The sequence below is a fragment of the Lissotriton vulgaris genome, chromosome 3_1, assembly GCF_964263255.1.
Source record: "Lissotriton vulgaris chromosome 3_1, aLisVul1.2, whole genome shotgun sequence".
NCBI lineage: Eukaryota > Metazoa > Chordata > Amphibia > Caudata > Salamandridae > Lissotriton > Lissotriton vulgaris.
In genome coordinates, this window is record NC_141689.1 from 752,147,130 (window position 1) to 752,166,065 (window position 18,936).

The following is an 18,936-nucleotide window of genomic DNA, read 5'->3' on the forward strand; positions in this document are numbered from 1 at the left end:
GTATAAATATACCTTCACTTGCTATGGCAAGGCACGGTGCGGTTCGGCTACCTACTTGCACGATGCGGCTCACCACAGCAAGTCCTGAAGGAAGTCATCTCCCCAACTGACGCACTGACCAGACGCTGTCATCCTCCTCGCCGAGAATCCAGCTTCAGTGTTTCTGATTCTCCTTACAGGGTGTTAGAGATCGAGTCCCGGGAAAGGTATGGAGCTGATTAGAACCTAGAGAAACGTTTGGCAATTCTTGGCACAACTAAACTAAACTATAGCTAAAACAGCACCTCGTACTATACTTAGGTTAGGTATACTGGGGTAGGATTGTTTTAGAAGCACCAGTTGAGTATTTTAGCCTGTGTTATTTATGTATTTATTTTTATATGTCGTAGCTACAGACTGTTATCACAGTATTATTTTATATGACTGTTAATGCTGTACGCATTATACTTCGCATTCTGTCTTACGATTGTTGCAGTTCATATTTCTTGCATGAGAAATAACTGTTCAATAAACCCTTTTATTGAAACGCCTGTCTCTCTATTTCTGTGCAACTCTGTAGAAACGAAGCATGCACGATTGACTGAGTGAAACTGTAATCTATTGTTTCCACGACTCTGAAGATATTGTTCCGACTCTAAGGGAAACAAAGTTGTCACGTTTAAGCGGTTGTCAGAAACTAATCCCTTCTTGTTCATTCGAGAGTTTCTAGTGACCTCTGAGTTAGCTGGCACACACAAGTAATTAAGTTTAAAGTATTCGATAGAGACATACTGACCTCAATCCTATGTCAAATCTTTGGTGTATATTATTCCAATGCGCAGAGCCTATCAGGGAAATAGGAATTACACTACAGCATGGTCGGGCAGGGAGGTTTCCTGAAGACAACCACCAGCTGAAGAGGTAAGTTGGAATCTTGGGGGATTCCTGGACATCGTCGGTAGGCCATGGAGCATCAGGTGCAAGGGTATATTTTTGCATCAGGATTGTCTTACTAGCTCCGGTGGCGTTTGGGGGGAACCCTTCAGGTTGAGGCTGCAGGCGTTTGCTTTCAGCTTCAGGCAGGTTGGGGATCGCAAATCTAGGAGGGACTAGAGAGTGAGCCTTTCCTGGCTCTCCAAACCAGACCATAGGACACACCAAATGGGAAGGCCAAAAATGGGTAGATTCCCAGTTATCCTAATCAGCATTTTGGAGTTTGTGACATAAAGATAGTAAAGGAGGAAAACACATAGGGGTGTTTAAAATTCCCCATACCCGCTAAATAGTGGCATGCTTCATCATAGGGATGCTTCAACACCCTGGCCCAGACTAATGCTCATAGTGGAGCGCATATATTTTGTTGAGAAAGAATTTTTCATGAAAGCGATACCAGTTGCAGAAAGAAAAGAGTATTAAAACTCTCTAAGTGGGTGACCTCATCCTTATTTATTTTGTGCCCTCCTTGACAGGGTTAAAAATGTATAAAGTGGGTATATCGGAGAAAGAATAACTCAATTACTCTGTCCGATAGTATCAACATGTTTCAGGCTATTCCTATTGCCCTGAAGGGTCACTGGCTTTCTTCAGGATACAAATCCCTTAGTGAAGTTCTAATCTCTCCAGGATTACTAAATAGATTAGTGAGACCCTCACCTTAAACTAAGCTATAAACATCTAAAAAAATAAAATCCGCTTCCTTACCCAAGTCTCATTATTGCTGCTCCTAACTAGGGGCTAGAGTGGGACCGTCACCCTATAATCACACTCTGCAAACAAAGGTATTTGAAAGAGAATAACTTTTTTTGTGTGTGGTGGTGAATCCTATAACTTATGTTAACATTGACTCCTTTTTATCTCATGTTTTCTGTTAATCATTATAACTGTCTCTATTTATATATCTCCAAACGTCCTCTTATGCTGGTTGAATGACTGCTACAATTTGCTGGTCCCTTCTCGTCACTAAGATCCCTCTGTCACATCAATTGCCTAGAACTTTAGGAGATACACAATTAATGCACCCATTACTAAACCCCACTATTCTTATGCCAATAAATCAGGACTTGTGTCTCAGTACGGATCTCCTCCGAGGTCTTGCAGTAGAGTATTAGAGTGACCGCGTTCTGCTCTGAAACCCCCACCTCACTTACTTCATGAAGGTGCGACGTCTCCATACAAGCCACTCTGCACCCTCTGACACTGATACTACCGAGTCAGCATTTCTATTAAAAGTCTTCCGGGGCTGCAGCTCGCAATCCTGTGACTTTCTGTTGCGGTCCTGGTCTACTGCTAGAGCGGGACTCTAACTTCATAGTGGGTACTTCCGGCGGCCGTATCTGAATAGTCAGGGATTCTAATGTAGTATTTGACACTGGTTCCTCGCGTGCTTTTAAACCTACTACTAAGAATAATACAAACTGAGTGGTTTCTTTGTATGTATATAAATGTGTTTGTATTCTCACATTAATTGGGGTCATTTGTGACTTAAGTCTACAATTCACCCACTTTACCTGGTGATGTTTAATCAGTTGAATGACTTAATGGTTAATAACCTATTCTATTTTTTAGGAGGGCAGGTGTGTAAATTGACTGACGGATTGGTTTAAGATGTCCCGTCCAGGACTTCTCCGTATCTTGAATGCAGACCTTCTCTCATTCCTTTATAAATTTCCACCACTGCTCTTTATAGTGTGATAATGTTTTTTTATCATTACTACTAGGTAATTATATTCAGTTACAGGAATCCCCTCCAGGGTTTTGGAAAAAAAGTTCTCATTTTCTTTCACCCTGTGCAGTTTAAATGATACCATGGTATGAATCATTAAGCCCCCTTTAACTGCTCTGGAGCCTGTGTACCCATCGTTGCTTTGCTTTAACAGAAAATTGGTGACATCCTTAATTGTTATATGAATGTAAAGTTTATCATTTATAACCTAATGTCTTTTTCTGAATGTTTCATCTCGAGCAAAGGTGCAGTTAATTTTGTAATCGTCTTTTTGCATCTGATGTTGCTCATGTGCTCTAGGATTCTGATTTGTATGCGTCCGGTAGTCATGGCGTCATATTGGTAGCCAAATGGGCATTTGATAAAATCGATTATGTTCTCCGAATTACAGGTGGTGCGGTTCCTTAATTCCCAAAGATATTTGAGACCGAGATCTATGTTTCTTTGTGTTTGAAGTCAGTGGACAGGCTTTACATGTTCCACATGCACACTGTCCTGTGATGTGGGTTTAGAAAGCAGGTTGTTAGGTCGGTTCTACCCTTGGGTTTTTGCGTTCTGAGGTCTGGTGTGTACCAGAATATTACTTATGCTAGAGCCCTTTTTAAAGGAGAAGAGTGGGCTCCTCAGGCTAAATCCATTCTCTCAAATCTGAGGAGGCAAGGTTCAAGGTCACCCCTAAATACTACATTTAGGGGCGTTTAAAGGGGTGTGCAGGTTGGGACCAATGGGTCTCTTCATTGGGGTGGGTGCATCCCCTATTATGCCACCCTACAGTGGGAGGGAGGCATGAGCCTCTTCCTATTTGGCTGGGTCCCCTTATCTTCAAGATGGAGGGGACTGAGATTTGTGCTTCACCTTGACTCTCCTACCTGAGGTGTGGGGTTGGCAAAGGTAGGCACATCTCTCCTCCCAGCTTGGTTTTCCCTCAGATTCTCCCACCCAAAGTGGGGAGAGGGGGGGGGGCATTGGAACCAGTGGGAGCCAGTTGCCAGGGCAGCAAAAGCCAGGGACAGCTTACAAAGGTGGCAGGCATTTGAAGCTTCTCCTTCATGGACCCAGCCCATCTTGGGAGCTGAGGCATGGCACCTCTGCCCAGGATGGTCTTTGTTTCTGGACTCGGAGAGCAGAACCTCTCTAGTCATGGGCCCGAAAACCTGTCTGGTTGTGGCAAATGGCAGGCAGCCATTAGGGAATCACACCAGGGCAGCCTGTTTTTCAGTGAGCATCTCTTTGAGCCCTTCTGAGTGCATTATACATTAAATCCCACACTGCCATCAGTGTGGGTTTAATGTGTTGAGAGGTTTGCTACCAAACTTTCCAGGTTTTAGTAAACCCATTATGGGGATGTGGAGTTCAAACGACCAACTCCCAGATCATGTACTCTTTATGGCTTTGCTACACCTTCAATTGTCTAAGAATGGACTTAGAAACTGTAGGAGTACAGGGCTCATGTCTCTGTACTCTCACGTGAGGGCTAGTGCACCCTGCTAGAGGGGTGACTTACCTAGGCCCGAGGCAGTGCGTTGCAGTCATGACACACAGGGATGTGTGCCATGTCGGCTCTTCACTTTTCTCTCCACCAGAACACCCAGCCTGCAATGGCAGTGTGTGAGCATTAGGGTACAGGGTCTCTAAGGGTGACACAGTAGGTGCTGCAGCCCTTAGAGACCTTCCATGGCCAGAGTGCCCTTGGTACCCATGGTACCTTTAACGAGGGGCCTTCCTGTGACCAGGGATGTGCAAGTTGAGGGTACAGAGGTACAGTTTTGGGAAAGAACACTGGTCCTGCAAAACTGATTTGCAGGGGCCTGGGGCACATCAAGTCAAGTCACATCAGATGTCAGGCAAAAAGTGGGGGGTAACCATGCAAAAAGGGGCACGTTTCCACAGTGCATTTTCAATTATTTGAATAGGAACTTTCCTGCCTCCCTGTTATTTCCAATTGTTCCAGGACTGGTTGCCAAGATCAAGGCAGGAGAAACACACAGTAGCCTGGTGACTCCAAAATTAATCCTGGTACCAAGGCATCTTACAACTTCCTGTTTCTCCCCCTATCCTCTTTCCGCACAAGCTCATTTCAGCTGTCCTGCCATAAACGTTGGATACTTCATCCCAATCCATTTTCTCTTAGCATGGCGCCCAAGCACAAGAAGATCATCCATCTAGAGATTATGTATGACTATTGCAAATTACTTCTCAGAGGGGGAAAGGATCACTGGTCCAGCATAACCAGGGTATGCAGGTTTTGAAAATGTGTGTGTCCCAAATCAAAACCCTCATGCACGTGTTGGGAAGGTCGATACAGCGGTATATCTTGGTTCTCCGCTCTTCATACACGTGTGTGCATAATCATAGGGTCAGTTTTGTTATGCAGCCTCCACCCGGAGGATCTTACACATGGTTAAAAGCAGTAGTGATAAGTGATGTGGACAGTGCTCAATGGGGATTTAAAAATCCGGACAGCCAGATTCTAAACTGGTCTGGATTCGGATGATTTGTAGGTAGATAAGAAAGGTCATGCATAATGTGAATTTCTAGGGATTCATACGCACACAGATAAGTGGTTTAAAAGTGATCGACATGTTTCTGCCCTTGATGCATAGGTAGGTCTAGCGGGCGTTCTTCAGGACCAAGGTAAGTAATCTCACTCGAACAGTAAAAGAAATACAACTTCTTCCGAACGTGAAATGGACGATAAGGAACCACACAAACTGTAATACCAGCCACGTGGTATACATGATAACCTGTCCTTGCAATATGCGGTACATCGGAATGACATGCAGGAACGTCAAGCATAGAATCTGCGAGTATCGGAGTAATGTAAAATGCAAAAAAAGCACCACAAAGATGTCCAGCCACTACCTGGAGGCTGCACTGGGTGGTCCTGGAGACACTACAGAATGAAGACCATAATGCTGAAAAGATCCTGTTAGAAAAATAACAGAAATGGATCCATAGATTACATACTGACTAAGTGGGCCTTAATGATAACATTCCATGGCTGAGCCTTAACAAGTGCACCCCGTCTTCTAAAAATAATGAACTTAAAAATAATGATCAACAAATGGTGCTCTCCTTAAGCTTTTTCACCTTAACCATCTAAAAAAGTGATAAACAATAAGGCTCCTCAGATTAACAAACAAACTGTCCTTTTTAACTTAAAAACCCAGCAGATTAATCTGACTCTTTCCCAACACCAACTTATCTGTCACTTAACTCCCATGAATTCGTATTCTGGGAACACTTAGGAAAGGTTACTAATCTGACTAAAATTCCTAAAATACCCTATCTGTTACTTAACTCCCAAAACAAACTGATGAAATAAGAATTTTTTATTTTATTTCGTGAGAACTCATGAAGTTGGAGGCACCAATCACACACAATCACGGCATGCAAATTCATTTGGTTTTATCTTTTTTGTTTTTTTCGACCCTATTTGCACAATAACAATGGCGCTATAATCATTAGCTCTTACTTTGAGATTTATCGTTCAACATATTAATAAATCGATTTGCCCATTAAAAGAAAGACTTGCGTCTACACAAACGAGTCTTTCAGCTGTGTAAATGACTCGAACTTCCTGTAAATACAACCGGAGCTACTCGCTCCCACTTCCGGGTCTTTGGAGGCAGCATCAGCACAAACAGTGCTAAAGGAAATTAGCCGCAGATATAAGGAACACGAGCTCAACCAGCCTTCACGACCAACCGCTAGTATTTATTTACTTATTGTTTCATTTCCCCGCAGTAGGCACCCTCGCTCTCCCTTTGAACCCGTTGAAGTGTGGAAATACCATATGTAAGGTACGTCACGAAAGCGCCCGCATTGTGAGATAACGCGCTTTCACCTTCCAGTAAAAACTATGATAACGCCGGAATTGTGAACTAACGCGCTTTCATGCTCAAGTTCAAACATGCCCTGATTACAGTGCGCACGGCCATTAAGACAAAACCGAGCCTAAGAGACACCACGTGATAGTTGATATGAGCAGAAATAAGACACCTGCCTTAATAAGAATTACTGCACCAAAGATTGGTGCGATTGAGCCAAATATATATTTTGAAACTCAGAAACTTGAGTGATGAATTGGGCTACATTTGTCACGACAATCAGATAGGATCACAACAGCCTAATTACACAAAGACAGATATGAGAGAGTTGAAACTGCCATTAACTGTGGGGCCTATGAAGTATTGCCAGTTTCTAGTGGCATAATTTTAATAATGCTCTTTGATATAACCAGCAATTAATCTCGCGATAATGTTGCAGGATTCGTTTTATGTTTGTGTCCTGCATTTATGTGCTTTGAAATCTGAGCTATGGTTGCTTCAGGGAGTGGTAGGTGGAGTTCAAAGCTCTTCCACCTTATTATTTGGAGTTTTAATAATTTCCAATTTGGGGAATGTGCTACTAAACTAGAACTGTTCACGTCTTTCTATGGATAATTGCTCCTTTGCTCTGATGTTGTATGTGACCAGAGGCTCCCACCTCGGCGACCGAGAAGGATTCAAGCTTGTGAATCCATGAAAGATACCAACGCTGGAGAAATATTGACAGAGATAAGTAGTTTGTGTGTTTCATATGTGGCATGTTTTAGCAGTTCTGAAATCCAGCCCTGGATTATCCGGTTCAAGAAATATTTGAAACCTCTCAGTATCAATTTCTTCCAGTCAAGGCACTCTTTACTTCCATATCCTTTGTGTGCAGTATTAAGACTATAAGCTTATATGAAACTGGAATATTGCCAGAAGATGTTGTCTTGAAACATTATTCCCCTGTATCAGATCTGTTTGATCACAGATCTTGATCCAAAATGTTGACCCTCTTCTACAGCAAATCTTTCTTTGTTCAGAACATTCAACATCAGGTCGGATAAAGTGAAAGGCAAGTTCTGATTTACAGACTGTTTTTCCATAAATTGTTCTTGAAAGATATTGTACCTTAGTATCAAGATAATGGCTCCATGCCGATCTATATTTGTTTGCGTTGTCTGGATCTTTATCTTGTACATGCATCTCACATTTATCAACCAGACGCAACCTAGAAGATGACCCTACAAACCCCACCATCAGCCACTTTGAATGCAATAGCATCTTGGATGGATCAGAAATTCCTTAATCTTCTACAAAAATTAAGATCCTTCCTGTTTTCAATAAAATAAATCTATAGGTGGCTTCTTTATTTTCCATGCTACTTGTAGATTGTCCCACTTTGGGAGTCGTAATAGACTCTCTTCTGAATTTTGGAAACTGATTACTAATGTAACCAAATACTGTTTCCACCAGATTCGCATCTAATGACATTTTATGCCCTTCCTGCCCTTTTCCCACAAGGTAATGGCCGCAATCAATTTTGTTCAATCACACCTAGATTATGTTTATTCTGCCTATCTAGGTCTTCTTCAAATATCCCTAAGTTGCTTACAGAAAATCCAAAAAGCACTGGTAAGATCCATGTTCTATCTCAAAAAGTTTGACTCTGCCTTCATTATGTTTGCCAACTACACTGGCTTCCAGGGGGAAAAAAAACAGATTATCTTCAAAGCATTGTGTTAGATCCACAAAATCTTCCATGAAATAGCTCTGAAAATATTTTTGGATTCATTTATGAAATACAATAATTTGAGAAGCCTCAGCTCTTGTAAGAAGGCTAGTGTTTTAGTCTTGCCATGCAAATACACAAGGTGGACAGTAAGAACAATAAGTTTACAAGGGGTGAAATTATGGAACTCAACTACACTGGACAGTGTTGTTGTGAACCACCTGCTCCACCAGCTTGAAAAGGTGGCATGAGAGGGTGTTACCAAGCCCCAAGCTGGTGCAATATTGCACACTGTTAGTTCCTCGCCAGGAGCAGGTAAGTCAGAGCCCGAGCAAACAGGGGAGCCCACTGGAGCCAAAGAAAAACCTAAAGAGGACCCATGGGCGGAAGGCACAGAAGTTGCAAGAGAACCTCGAGCAGCTTACCAAAAGATGAAGGCTCATGGTGCAGATGATGTGGTGCATGCAAAGATCTTGGTGGCAGGAAATGCTTGAGGCTGGAGCTTCTTGGAGAATGAAGATCTCTGGTGAAGAGAGTCAACAAGCCTTGGCAGCGGCAAATTGATGCAGTGCACAGGGGTACTGTTCCAGGGGTTCGGACGAGGGATACTGGCTTCAAAATTACTGTGAAGACAGTGCAGGCCTCGAGGAAGTTGTAGAACCACCACCTGTGTTGCTGAACCTTTCGTAGTCTGTAGGAGCTCAGGAACGGCAGACTGGTCAGCTTCATTGCGGTGCCTGCCTTTGCAAGGAAGTGACTCTTTCACTTTAAGGGAGATTCCTTCTGGTGTCTTGGATGTCCACAGGCCTGTAGAAAAACCTGCATTGAGCACAGGCACATACGACGCAGAAGACTGGAAGGACGACGAGACCAGGAGCCTTCTCAGTTGCAGTCTCTTTTCCCAAAAGCAAAGTCCAGCAAAGTCCAAAGTGCCCAGACTGTTGTAGATGAAGTGGTTTTGGATCTGAATAATGTCCCATGATGAATCTAAGGAACCCCCCACAGGTAAGCCCTAAAGTACCCTAAGGAAAAGTTTGGGACGATTCAGAGATCCCTCCCACAGGAGGGGCTGGACAGCGGGGAGGATACTCCCATGTCAGTTGTTCAGTTTTGCGCCAGAGCAGGAGCCAGCTTCTCACTGAACTATTTCCAACTGGAGTATGCAAAGAGTACATCAAATGGGCCCTTCAAAGCAGTCTAGTGGGGCTGGCAAACTTCTCCACCCTATCCCAATGCACGTATTCCTGTTTGGGAGGTGGTCACACCTCCCTGTGACAGGAAACCTATTGTTCTGCCTTCCCCTGCTCGAGCTTGACTCAACAGCAGGAGGGCAGAATCAAGTCTCTGGTAGGCAGCAGCCATAGTTTGCTGTCCGAGTCTAGAAGACTGGTACCCACAGCACTGGGGGGCTCCCGTAGGAGTTTTACAGTGCATGGAATCATACTTCCAACACTGTTTGTAGTGGTGTTGGGGTACGCTTCCAACATGTTTGATACCATACATGCCAGGGTTTGTTATAGCCAGTTTAGTTATCCATCGCGTATGACGCATGGCCACTTTATGTATCATAATGGCTGATGCACTTGCAACCCGGGAGAATGGATTTCGTGTTTTGGAGGGATGTTCTGCTCTTGCAGGGGCACCCTCACACTTATAACCAAGCACCCTGCCTTCACGATTGAAAGGCCAGCCTTAGGGGTCACTTATAGGTTTTAAGTGCAGTGACCTCTGGTATAAGGACACTTATATCTGTCTTAAGTGGTGCTAGCACCAGCTTACACAAACTGCAATGGCAGGCCTGTAGTCACAATTTGAGTGGTTTCCCATGGGTGGCAGAATACATGCTTCAGCCCATGGGGGTCCCCTGGACTACCTATGCCCTGGGTACCTTACTACTATATACTAGGGACTTACAAGGGTACGCCAGTAGCCAATCTGGGGTGTACCCAAGTACTCACCATGTCCAATGTAGGGAAGAACCACAGAGACTGAGGTCCTGATTAGCAGGATCCCAGTCACGCTAGTCAGAAAAACATAATGACACCAGCAAAAAGCGGGGGTGACGATGAAAGCAGATCTTAATTTCCTACATGCTGTAAACCAATTTACCGATCCAGTATAGCTCCTGGGGAGAATTCTAAGATAAGGAATGTGCGGCTAGATTCTGTTTCTACCAGATAAGGCATTACCTGAGGTAAGTAACTTATTCGACAACCTAAAAAACTCACAAAAGCCATATGTGACTGAGTTCATAATTTACATATGAAGTTCAACAACACAGTTTGTTAAATATGCAACTACCTCATACCTTAGATTTCTTTTAAGCAGAGAGTAACTGCTTTATGGATATCAATAAATGAGCTTGTGGATCATTTTCACTATTTTATATTCATATACTCAATTAATTCCATCAGCTGATTACATCATGGTTTAAATGTGAAAGACCCAGCACTTTATGATTTTATGTCATGTATGCAAAGTCCTTGAACTGGGGGGCTGAATCCACTGTTTGAGAGATTTGGTATAGTGACGTTAGATGCATCAATGTTATTAAGCAGCTTAACGCAGTGAGCATTAGTACAAAAACCTGTTTACAGTTTCATAGCTGCTTAAAATCGATACTCCTAATTAATACCTGTATGTAAGTCATGTAAATTGTTTGTAATGGTAATTCTATATTTGTATTTTCTTCAAAGTGTGACATTGTTTACTTTAAGTATAATTGTTAATACATTGCGCATTTCCTTGTAGTGAATTGTCAAGTCACATAAAGGAAGATTTGATTTGAAATGTAAAACTACCTTTTATAAAAAATATATTGAAATGTGTTTTTCTTCTTGACTCAGGAATAACTGCTCTAATTCGTCTTCTGAATTTCGCTGGAGAAGAGGCACAGGCAGGACTCACAGTTTTGCTCTGTGAAATATTAACAGCAGTCTATCTAAGTCTTTTCGTACACGGCCTGGCAACTCATTCAAGCAATGAATTATTCCGTATCATTGCTCATCCTTTGAATGATAAAATGTGGTCGGCTGTGTTTGGAGGTGGAGCCCGCATTCCAGGGAAAGGAGAAGTACGATTAAAGCCTAATCGAGGTAAGTGCATTAGTGTATTTTATTAATTTTTTCAAATATAATGCAAAAGCAAGTTGAAATGTTTTCCCAGGTGTTTGTTTCAAAAAGGTTGCTAGTACATAGATAGTAAGAAATAGAATGTTTTATTCTTTTAGAACATATTCCGATGTAAAATGTGTTTACTTTTTAAATTTCCATTTGTGCTAATGGATTGTATTATCTCAATAACTGGAAAACGTCTTAAATTCTGTATCACTGACTAAATACCTCCAGAGTTATTATCATGTAAGCAAAATGGCTACTATGGCATTCCATACAAGATTACCAACACACCCACCTGACCTGGGTCTTTTTCTGCTGGACATAAGGACTTATTCAGGGTGTGGCAGAGACGGAGGAACTCCGTAAAATGGCATTCCTCTTGCCACACCAAATCCATGGTTTTCCTGCTTTATTTAAAGTCAGGGAAAGTGCTGTGTAATTTCTGATGAAGACTCTGCTAGCTGGAGGTTACCCATGACCCAGCAGTCCATCGTCCATAGGACTGCTGGGTTAGAATACAGACACCCTGCCCTATTTAGAGACAGTGATTGCCCGGGTAAATGATTACTGGCCTCCATGAACATTGATAAAGCCCCTGCCGAGTGAGCCCATTGTTATCTTTTTGTTTTCTTGAAACAAACCCCCGTTTTGGGTGATGCCTACACAGCAGCAATGCAGTGAAAGCAGCCGCCGAAGCTGCAGCTCCTATCACGGCAGTGAGATTGATACCTGTCAGGTATGGTTCTCTTGCTGCTTATCACAGTTGGCCCTCTGTCAGGGTATTGTGACAACGAGATGACTACCAAGGGCTAGATAAGGCCCATAGTTCCTTAATAACTGAAATATTTTTTCAAAGATTTTGGGTTATCGAATGGTGCACGCATTTTGTATGCCTGTCCGGTTTCGCATTTATGAGCATATAATTATATCTGCTGAGGGCTAAAATAAGTAATAAAAGGTTTATGAGAGTTAATTGTAAGTAGTTTGTTTAATTCTGTGACAAGCCTCATCTGCCGTGCCTTTCAGTGTGATTAAACCACTGACCATTCAAAGCTTGAGTACAATTTGAAGTAACTTTTTTAGTTCACATAGATGTAGAGTTGAGATCATGTCTTCAGCTAATGCAGTAGATTACATCCAATGCCGGTACAGCTACCTAGAACTAAGGTGAATTGAGATAATAAAACCAACTGCTAGGAAATAGTTGACTATTTCTTACACCATTCAGAAAACGAGCCAATAGTATAGAATTCTCTCAGTATCATTGTGAAAATGTTATATTTTTTGGGAGCAATTTAATCACTTCACTTTTCACGTGTTTTCTGTATTTGGTTCTCTCTTGAAATTGTAACACGTGCAAACTGTTTTATGTTACATTTTCATATGTAGCACCCCAGTGCCTATCTATAGACCTGTTATATTCAACACATAGATTTAAATAAAATATCAAAAATGCTCACGTTTTCCATCATCCTCTACTTTCTTGAATGCGGCACCAGAGCTTGATGCAGTTAACCAATTCAGGAGATGGATGTTTTATACAGCAAACAGTTATCCAGCTTGTTAACTGCTGTATTCAAACCCTATGCAAACTGGGAATTCCTAACTTCGTCATTGATGTCTAATATTGCTTAACCAGAAAGTACAAGCAAAGAAATCCATTCGTGAATGATGTGGCATTTCAGTCTGTGCTTGAAATGTTAATCATCCACCTCAGATGTGTGTTCATGTAAGTGGGCTTTAGTAAACTCTGGGTTTCACACATTTAAAGGTGCACACATCAGATTCTTTATAAACCGTTAGAGTTTTTTTTAGAAAGTCAGTGGAGAAAGTCATAAGTGCCTTAGACCAGCAGTGAATCTAGGACCCAGACACACTCTGTCCCTTAGTTTAATTTAGATCCAAAGACAAAAAATCCGGCCAGCTATCGAGCTGAAGTCAAATACTGCATACACCAAGGTCCTTAAACTAATGTCAATTTTTTGCAGTTATTGGAATAAAAACGTTCTCCTCTAACACATATAAGAAACCTTGCTCTGTACTGATTATATAATAATCAAACCTCTCTTTTTGTTAAAAACGAATATAAAATAGAATGCCTGGAATATTTGCAACAGTAAAGAACCACTCAAGGTGTTATATACAGGAAAATGATTGTCAGCTACATTTCCAAACTGATCTCTTTTCACTCTACCCCTATTCCACTGGATGTTCTGTGCAGAGTCAGAACTCATGATTCAATTACTGACCCAGCCCCCAGCACTGAGCTCTTGAAATTGTAACCTTTTTGTTTCCTCCTGTAAGTTGTAAACTCTCAATAATTTACTAAAACCACTTATTTCACCTTTTAAAAAGATCACCATGCACCCTCCTGCCTTTGGAATAACACAGTTTAAATGCCGCTCTCATTTTTGGTAGTCAGCCCATAACCACATTACCTTACTTGTGAAGAATATTGTAGTAGATCAGCTACTGAAATCTCTTGAAATACATCATTGCCTCCCAACAGTTCGATTTATAACCCCAGCATGGCACTGAACCAAAGCTAGTTGGATTATGAAATTATACTCTGCAGGTGATCGGCGAAGAGATTGGCACAGATGGCGAAGGTTATGGAGTAGTGAAGAACTTTCTACTTACAGGGCGGAACTGAGGGAGTTTCTAACCCACCCCAAAGCCCTACAGATCCCCTGGATAAAATATATAAAAAAGTCCTGTGTGAGATTAGGGTTCCCCGACCTATGGTCCGATCCAGCTAATGCTTCACTAAGGATCCCAAGAAGAGTTTTGGCCAATGCTTACCATGAGCAGAAACTAGCTAGGGTCGTAGATTGCCAGGGTGAGAGGTCATTAACATCTGCATTCATGCAAAGTGAGGATTCATATAGGCTGGAGAGGGTTTTGGATGGTATGACTCCCGTGCTGGCCAGGAAGCTATTCCTCCAATGGAGATATGGCACACTGCCTCTGCGGTCCTTCACTAGCTCCTGGTCAACACCACCCTCTACCAAGCAATGCCCGGCATGCATTTGTGCTGAGGAAAGCGACCTACATGTGGTCTTGTTTTGCCCTACTTACAAAGCCGCAAGGAAATATTGGCTCTTACCATTCATTAGAAACCTTGGATGTACAGAATTTTAAAAACTGATGTCTCGGGACCAACGGTGTTTGCACTAGCTAGCTCTTTCTAACAAATGTCTGGCATACTCGCACCCGGATTTTAAAGCCGCAGTTGTCCACCTAATTTTAAGACTAAGAATTTTAAACGTATGGTCTTTTATCTGTTTTCACTCTAGTAGTATTTATTTCTTAGGGTGGAATGATTTTACACTGTATAACATGTCCTGCTGCATATTTTCGATGGTTTTACATTTTTCCATATGTGTTTTTTTGCTTATCTTTGATGGCCAAAGCGGCCGAAATAAAGATTGAAACAGATTGGCACATTACTGGTAATGTTGTGTCTCTCTGAGGGCCTTTGATACAGTGGACCATTCTTTTCTTTTAAAGAGGTTGTCTAATAAGGCCTGTACTTCCCTTACTTGGGTTAACTACTGTGATGCGAGTTGCTTAGCAAAGTGGTCATTATGTTGCAATCTCTCCTTAGCCACTGGACCCAAAGTGTCCATTCGAATTTCTTCCTCTTTGATGAAGTCACCTCTACCCATGGAATTGTGGAATTTTACTTTTCCCCACGTCCCAACATTGTTAACTGTACCACTTGTATGCTGACAGTACACCAGTGTATATCCAGTTTAGTTGCAGCAATTCCCCTCTTACCTTACAGAACTGTTCAGAATGCAGTCCTTGATGTCACATTGATTTGTGGACATTTCACTGCAGGGTTAGCACCAAATCTTTTTTTTTTACGTACTTATTAACCTTTTCCAAAAATTGGTACATATTATTGCATATTTTGGTATAGAAATAACACATGATGGTACAAACAGTCTTATACACACTGGTTACATCTACATTTTCTTCCACACAGTTACCCCGTATGTTTCCAGCAACGCTGCACTGTGAATTGATGGATACAGCATAATCCTCACGACCCGAAAAATTAATCGCTAACATCAGACAGCGACTCCACCCTAGGCGGATCACAAATGTTGCCTCTGAAGGCATTCCACTTTCACCATACCCTTGTCCATTTCTTGGGGCAGCCTCCATGCATATACATAAATTTCTCCGCTATCATTGCGCCATCCATGTCACAGCACCACTGGTGATGTGTGGGAGTCAGTCTCGCTCCCCAGTGTTGGGCTATGTTTCGCTTTGCTATCATCATGCCCAATGTCGCCAATTTTGGGCCATTTGTTTGAGGTCTGTCGGCTCCCAGACATTTAAAAGACAGCACTTGTATTCGGTTCAACGGCAGCTCCGCCCACCCACGAGATGGTGCACATGACTGATTCCCAATATGGTTTGATCTCCGGGCAATCCCACAGTATGTGGTAAAAGGTACCCAGCCCCCCACACTACCGTAGACAGGGTTGTGTGTCAGCGCGTCCCATGCGGTGCATATTCGTTCATGTTTAATAGAAGCGGTGGAGGATTTTAAGTTACACTAACTATAATCTAGAGGGAATTGCTACCTCCCTCGGGGAGGACAGCGCCTCCTGCCAGTCTGTCTTGTTGAGTTCCCCTATGTCGGTCTGCCATCTGTCCCTGACGGTTGTTGTGGGATCAAGTTGATTGTTTACAATTTTGCGGTACGTTTGGAAAATCGCTTTTTTTGTCATGAGGTCCATCAATAATCTATCCGCTAGTGGTGAGGCCTCCGGGAGCTCAGTGCTGGGCGGGATGAGATTCTTAAGTGCGTGGCTCACCTGGATGTAGCGGAAAGTTTCCGTCAGTGCCATCCCATATGTTTCTTGGAGCTTACCCTTCTTCCATAAATCCCCAATCCGGGAAATACCAATTAAGTCCCATTGTTTAAATCCCTTGGTGTTGCGTACTTTGCCTAAGCGTCGGGTGTCCCACAGCGGAGGGGCTTGTGTCAGTACCCCCTCCAAACCAAGCGCACGGAGTGCATTGAACCATATTTGTACGGTGTGCGCTGTTGGCCCTATGAGTTTAGGTCCTCGATGTTTATTATATCCATATACCCTCCCCCCCCCCCCCCCCGCCCCCCCAGGTCATACCTGTCCATACGGAACGCCGATTCCTCTTGTGGAGCACATTACATGGCAAATAATGAACATGCATATTAATGCCTTGTGAGGGTTATTGATTATCATATGGAAACGGATTTCTGAATCGAAGTACAGGTTCACTGATGAATGAGTTTAGCTGCTGTATTCGGTCAGCAGAGAAAAAAGATGATTACTTATTATGAATTATTTATATATATATATATATATATATATTAGCAGCCCGTCCCGAAGTTGTCCGGGTATGAATTGCTGCTGGCCAGTAGTATATTGTTTTGTAGGATTTCGTTTTGATAGCATTTCTTATCTGTGACAGGCCTGTGAAACGCTCCGATTCACAGTGCACTGCTGATGCACTTAAGAGTGCGCGTTCAGTAGTGTGTGAACTCGAGTTTCCCTACTTTATTTTTCCTTGCAATATTATATAGCTCAAACTCAACAACATGGCATGAGCACAATTTACATTACAGAAGAACACATTCATTTGTTGTAGGCACGGGGAAACAAAGCAATTTGCCTGGAATCACAGGATGTTGAGCTGATGCCGAGATTCAAACGTAGCTCCCCAGCTCTAAAGTTGGCAATTCTAGAACTTGTGGCGGGAGGTGTGTCTAAAAGTGTATGTCGGTGCTGGCCATCAATGGGAGAGACCTGTGCATTTTTCAAATGGGTGGTGAAAAAATATGAGTATGTTGCTGGAGATGTGTGCCGCCATGCCACCAATGTACTTACCGGGGAGGGTAAACACCCATTATTCCGCAACTTTCTTTCCCATTATAACGCATGGCATTACATTTTATATGCTTTTACCATACATACATTTACAACGAAATTCGTTGTAAATGCATGAATGGTAAAAGCATGTTTTTTTTAATGTTTGGATAAGGTAAGTATGGGTATAGGGGTATATGTTTTGGGGTACTGAGGTATATGTTTTGGGGTGTTTTAAGGGTTCAGATATAGTTTTGGGTTATGGGGTACAGGGGTAGTTTTAGGGTTTAGGGATAGGTATGGGTTTTGGGGTACAGGGTTTTTTAGGGTTCAGGGTTAGGTTTGGGTTTTGGAGTACAGGGGTATTTTTAGGGTTCAGGGCTAGGTTTGGGTTTTGAGTTACAGGGGTATTTTAGGGTTCAGGGGTAGGTTTTGGGGTACAGGGTTATTTTTAGGGTACAGGGCTAGGTTTGGGTTTTGGGGTACAGGGGTATTTTTAGGGTTCAGGGGTAGGTTTGTGTTTTGGGGTACAGGGGTATTAAGGGTTCAGGGCTAGGTTTGGGGTACAGGGGTATTTTAGGGTTCAGGCCTAGGTTTGGGTTTTGGGGTACAGTTGTATTTTTAGGGTTCAGGGGTAGGTTTGGGGATTGAGGTACGGGGGTATTTATAGGGTTCAGGGCTAGATTTTCGTTTTGAGGTTCAGGGGTATTTTTAGGGTTTAGGGATAGGTTTGTGTTTTGGGGTACAGGGTATATTTGTAGGGTTAAGATTGGTTAGTGTTTAAGGGTGTTGGGGTATTTTAAGGAGTAAGGGTGGGTTATGATTATGGGGTGCAGGGGTATTGAAAGGGAGCAGGGTGGGATTAGCACACGATATGAGACATGGCATGAAGGGCGGAACGTACCACACACCCCCAGCGTTTGTCACGCCCCCAGCACACGCCCACAGCACAACGCAGACACGCCCACAAGGGACTACTTTGCTGGCACGGTTCTTTTACCTTTTAAATGTATATGGTGGGCATCTGCATAGCCTATGTCCTTCTGCTGCAACTGCCATTTCCAACGCTGTATTTGATGTTGTGATTGGTGCTGTGGTTCCTGAGATTATATACATGGTTATCACCAAAAAAACTCAATAAAAAAAAAAAAAATTGACTATTACTTAACCACAATTCAGCTACTTAGTACTGTAATTAGTAGGTGCTTTTATCAATTAAAAAGCAAAAGTAAATGTTGCCTTTTGTCTCTGTCCACCACTTGGCTTTCATAACGCATGCAGCAACTGACTCTTGCCTCAGTTCCTGTCTGCTGAATATGTCTGCCTACCAGGTTACAAGGCGCTGAAGCCACATGTTGCTATGCAGCGGATCTTCATTTTGAAAAAGAGTAATCATGTTTCACAATTCGAACATACTCTGTACTGACTCTTCTCTGCACTGACTTTTTGTTGGTGACTGATTAGTTTCAAAATTGCTAGCATTTTATATATATATATATATAATAAATATACATAATATAATATTATGTGCTAGTCTTCATCAAAGTGATGTGCTTCACACTCGCCTCAAGAAGTGGGTTGGCTTTTTAGAAACAGGTTCCTTCTTTCTGGTATTCACTTCTGTAGAACTGTGTCAGAGCTAATTTATTTCCACCTTTTAAAAAAAATCTTTAATGTGCCACCTACTTATTTTATGCCGTCACGTATGAAC

General features: G+C 42.4%; 1 protein-coding gene across 2 annotated transcripts in view; it reads left to right on the top strand.

Annotated features, from left to right (window-relative positions):
- DMXL1 (Dmx like 1) overlaps positions 1–18,936 on the top strand; it is a 2,236,090-nt gene that overhangs the window by 1,353,889 nt on the left and 863,265 nt on the right. For both annotated transcript variants that reach the window (XM_086961064.1, XM_086961065.1), the window contains exon 28: positions 11,089–11,337. In XM_086961064.1, the coding sequence (XP_086817190.1) occupies positions 11,089–11,337 (249 nt within the window). The remainder of the gene's footprint in view (positions 1–11,088; positions 11,338–18,936) is intronic.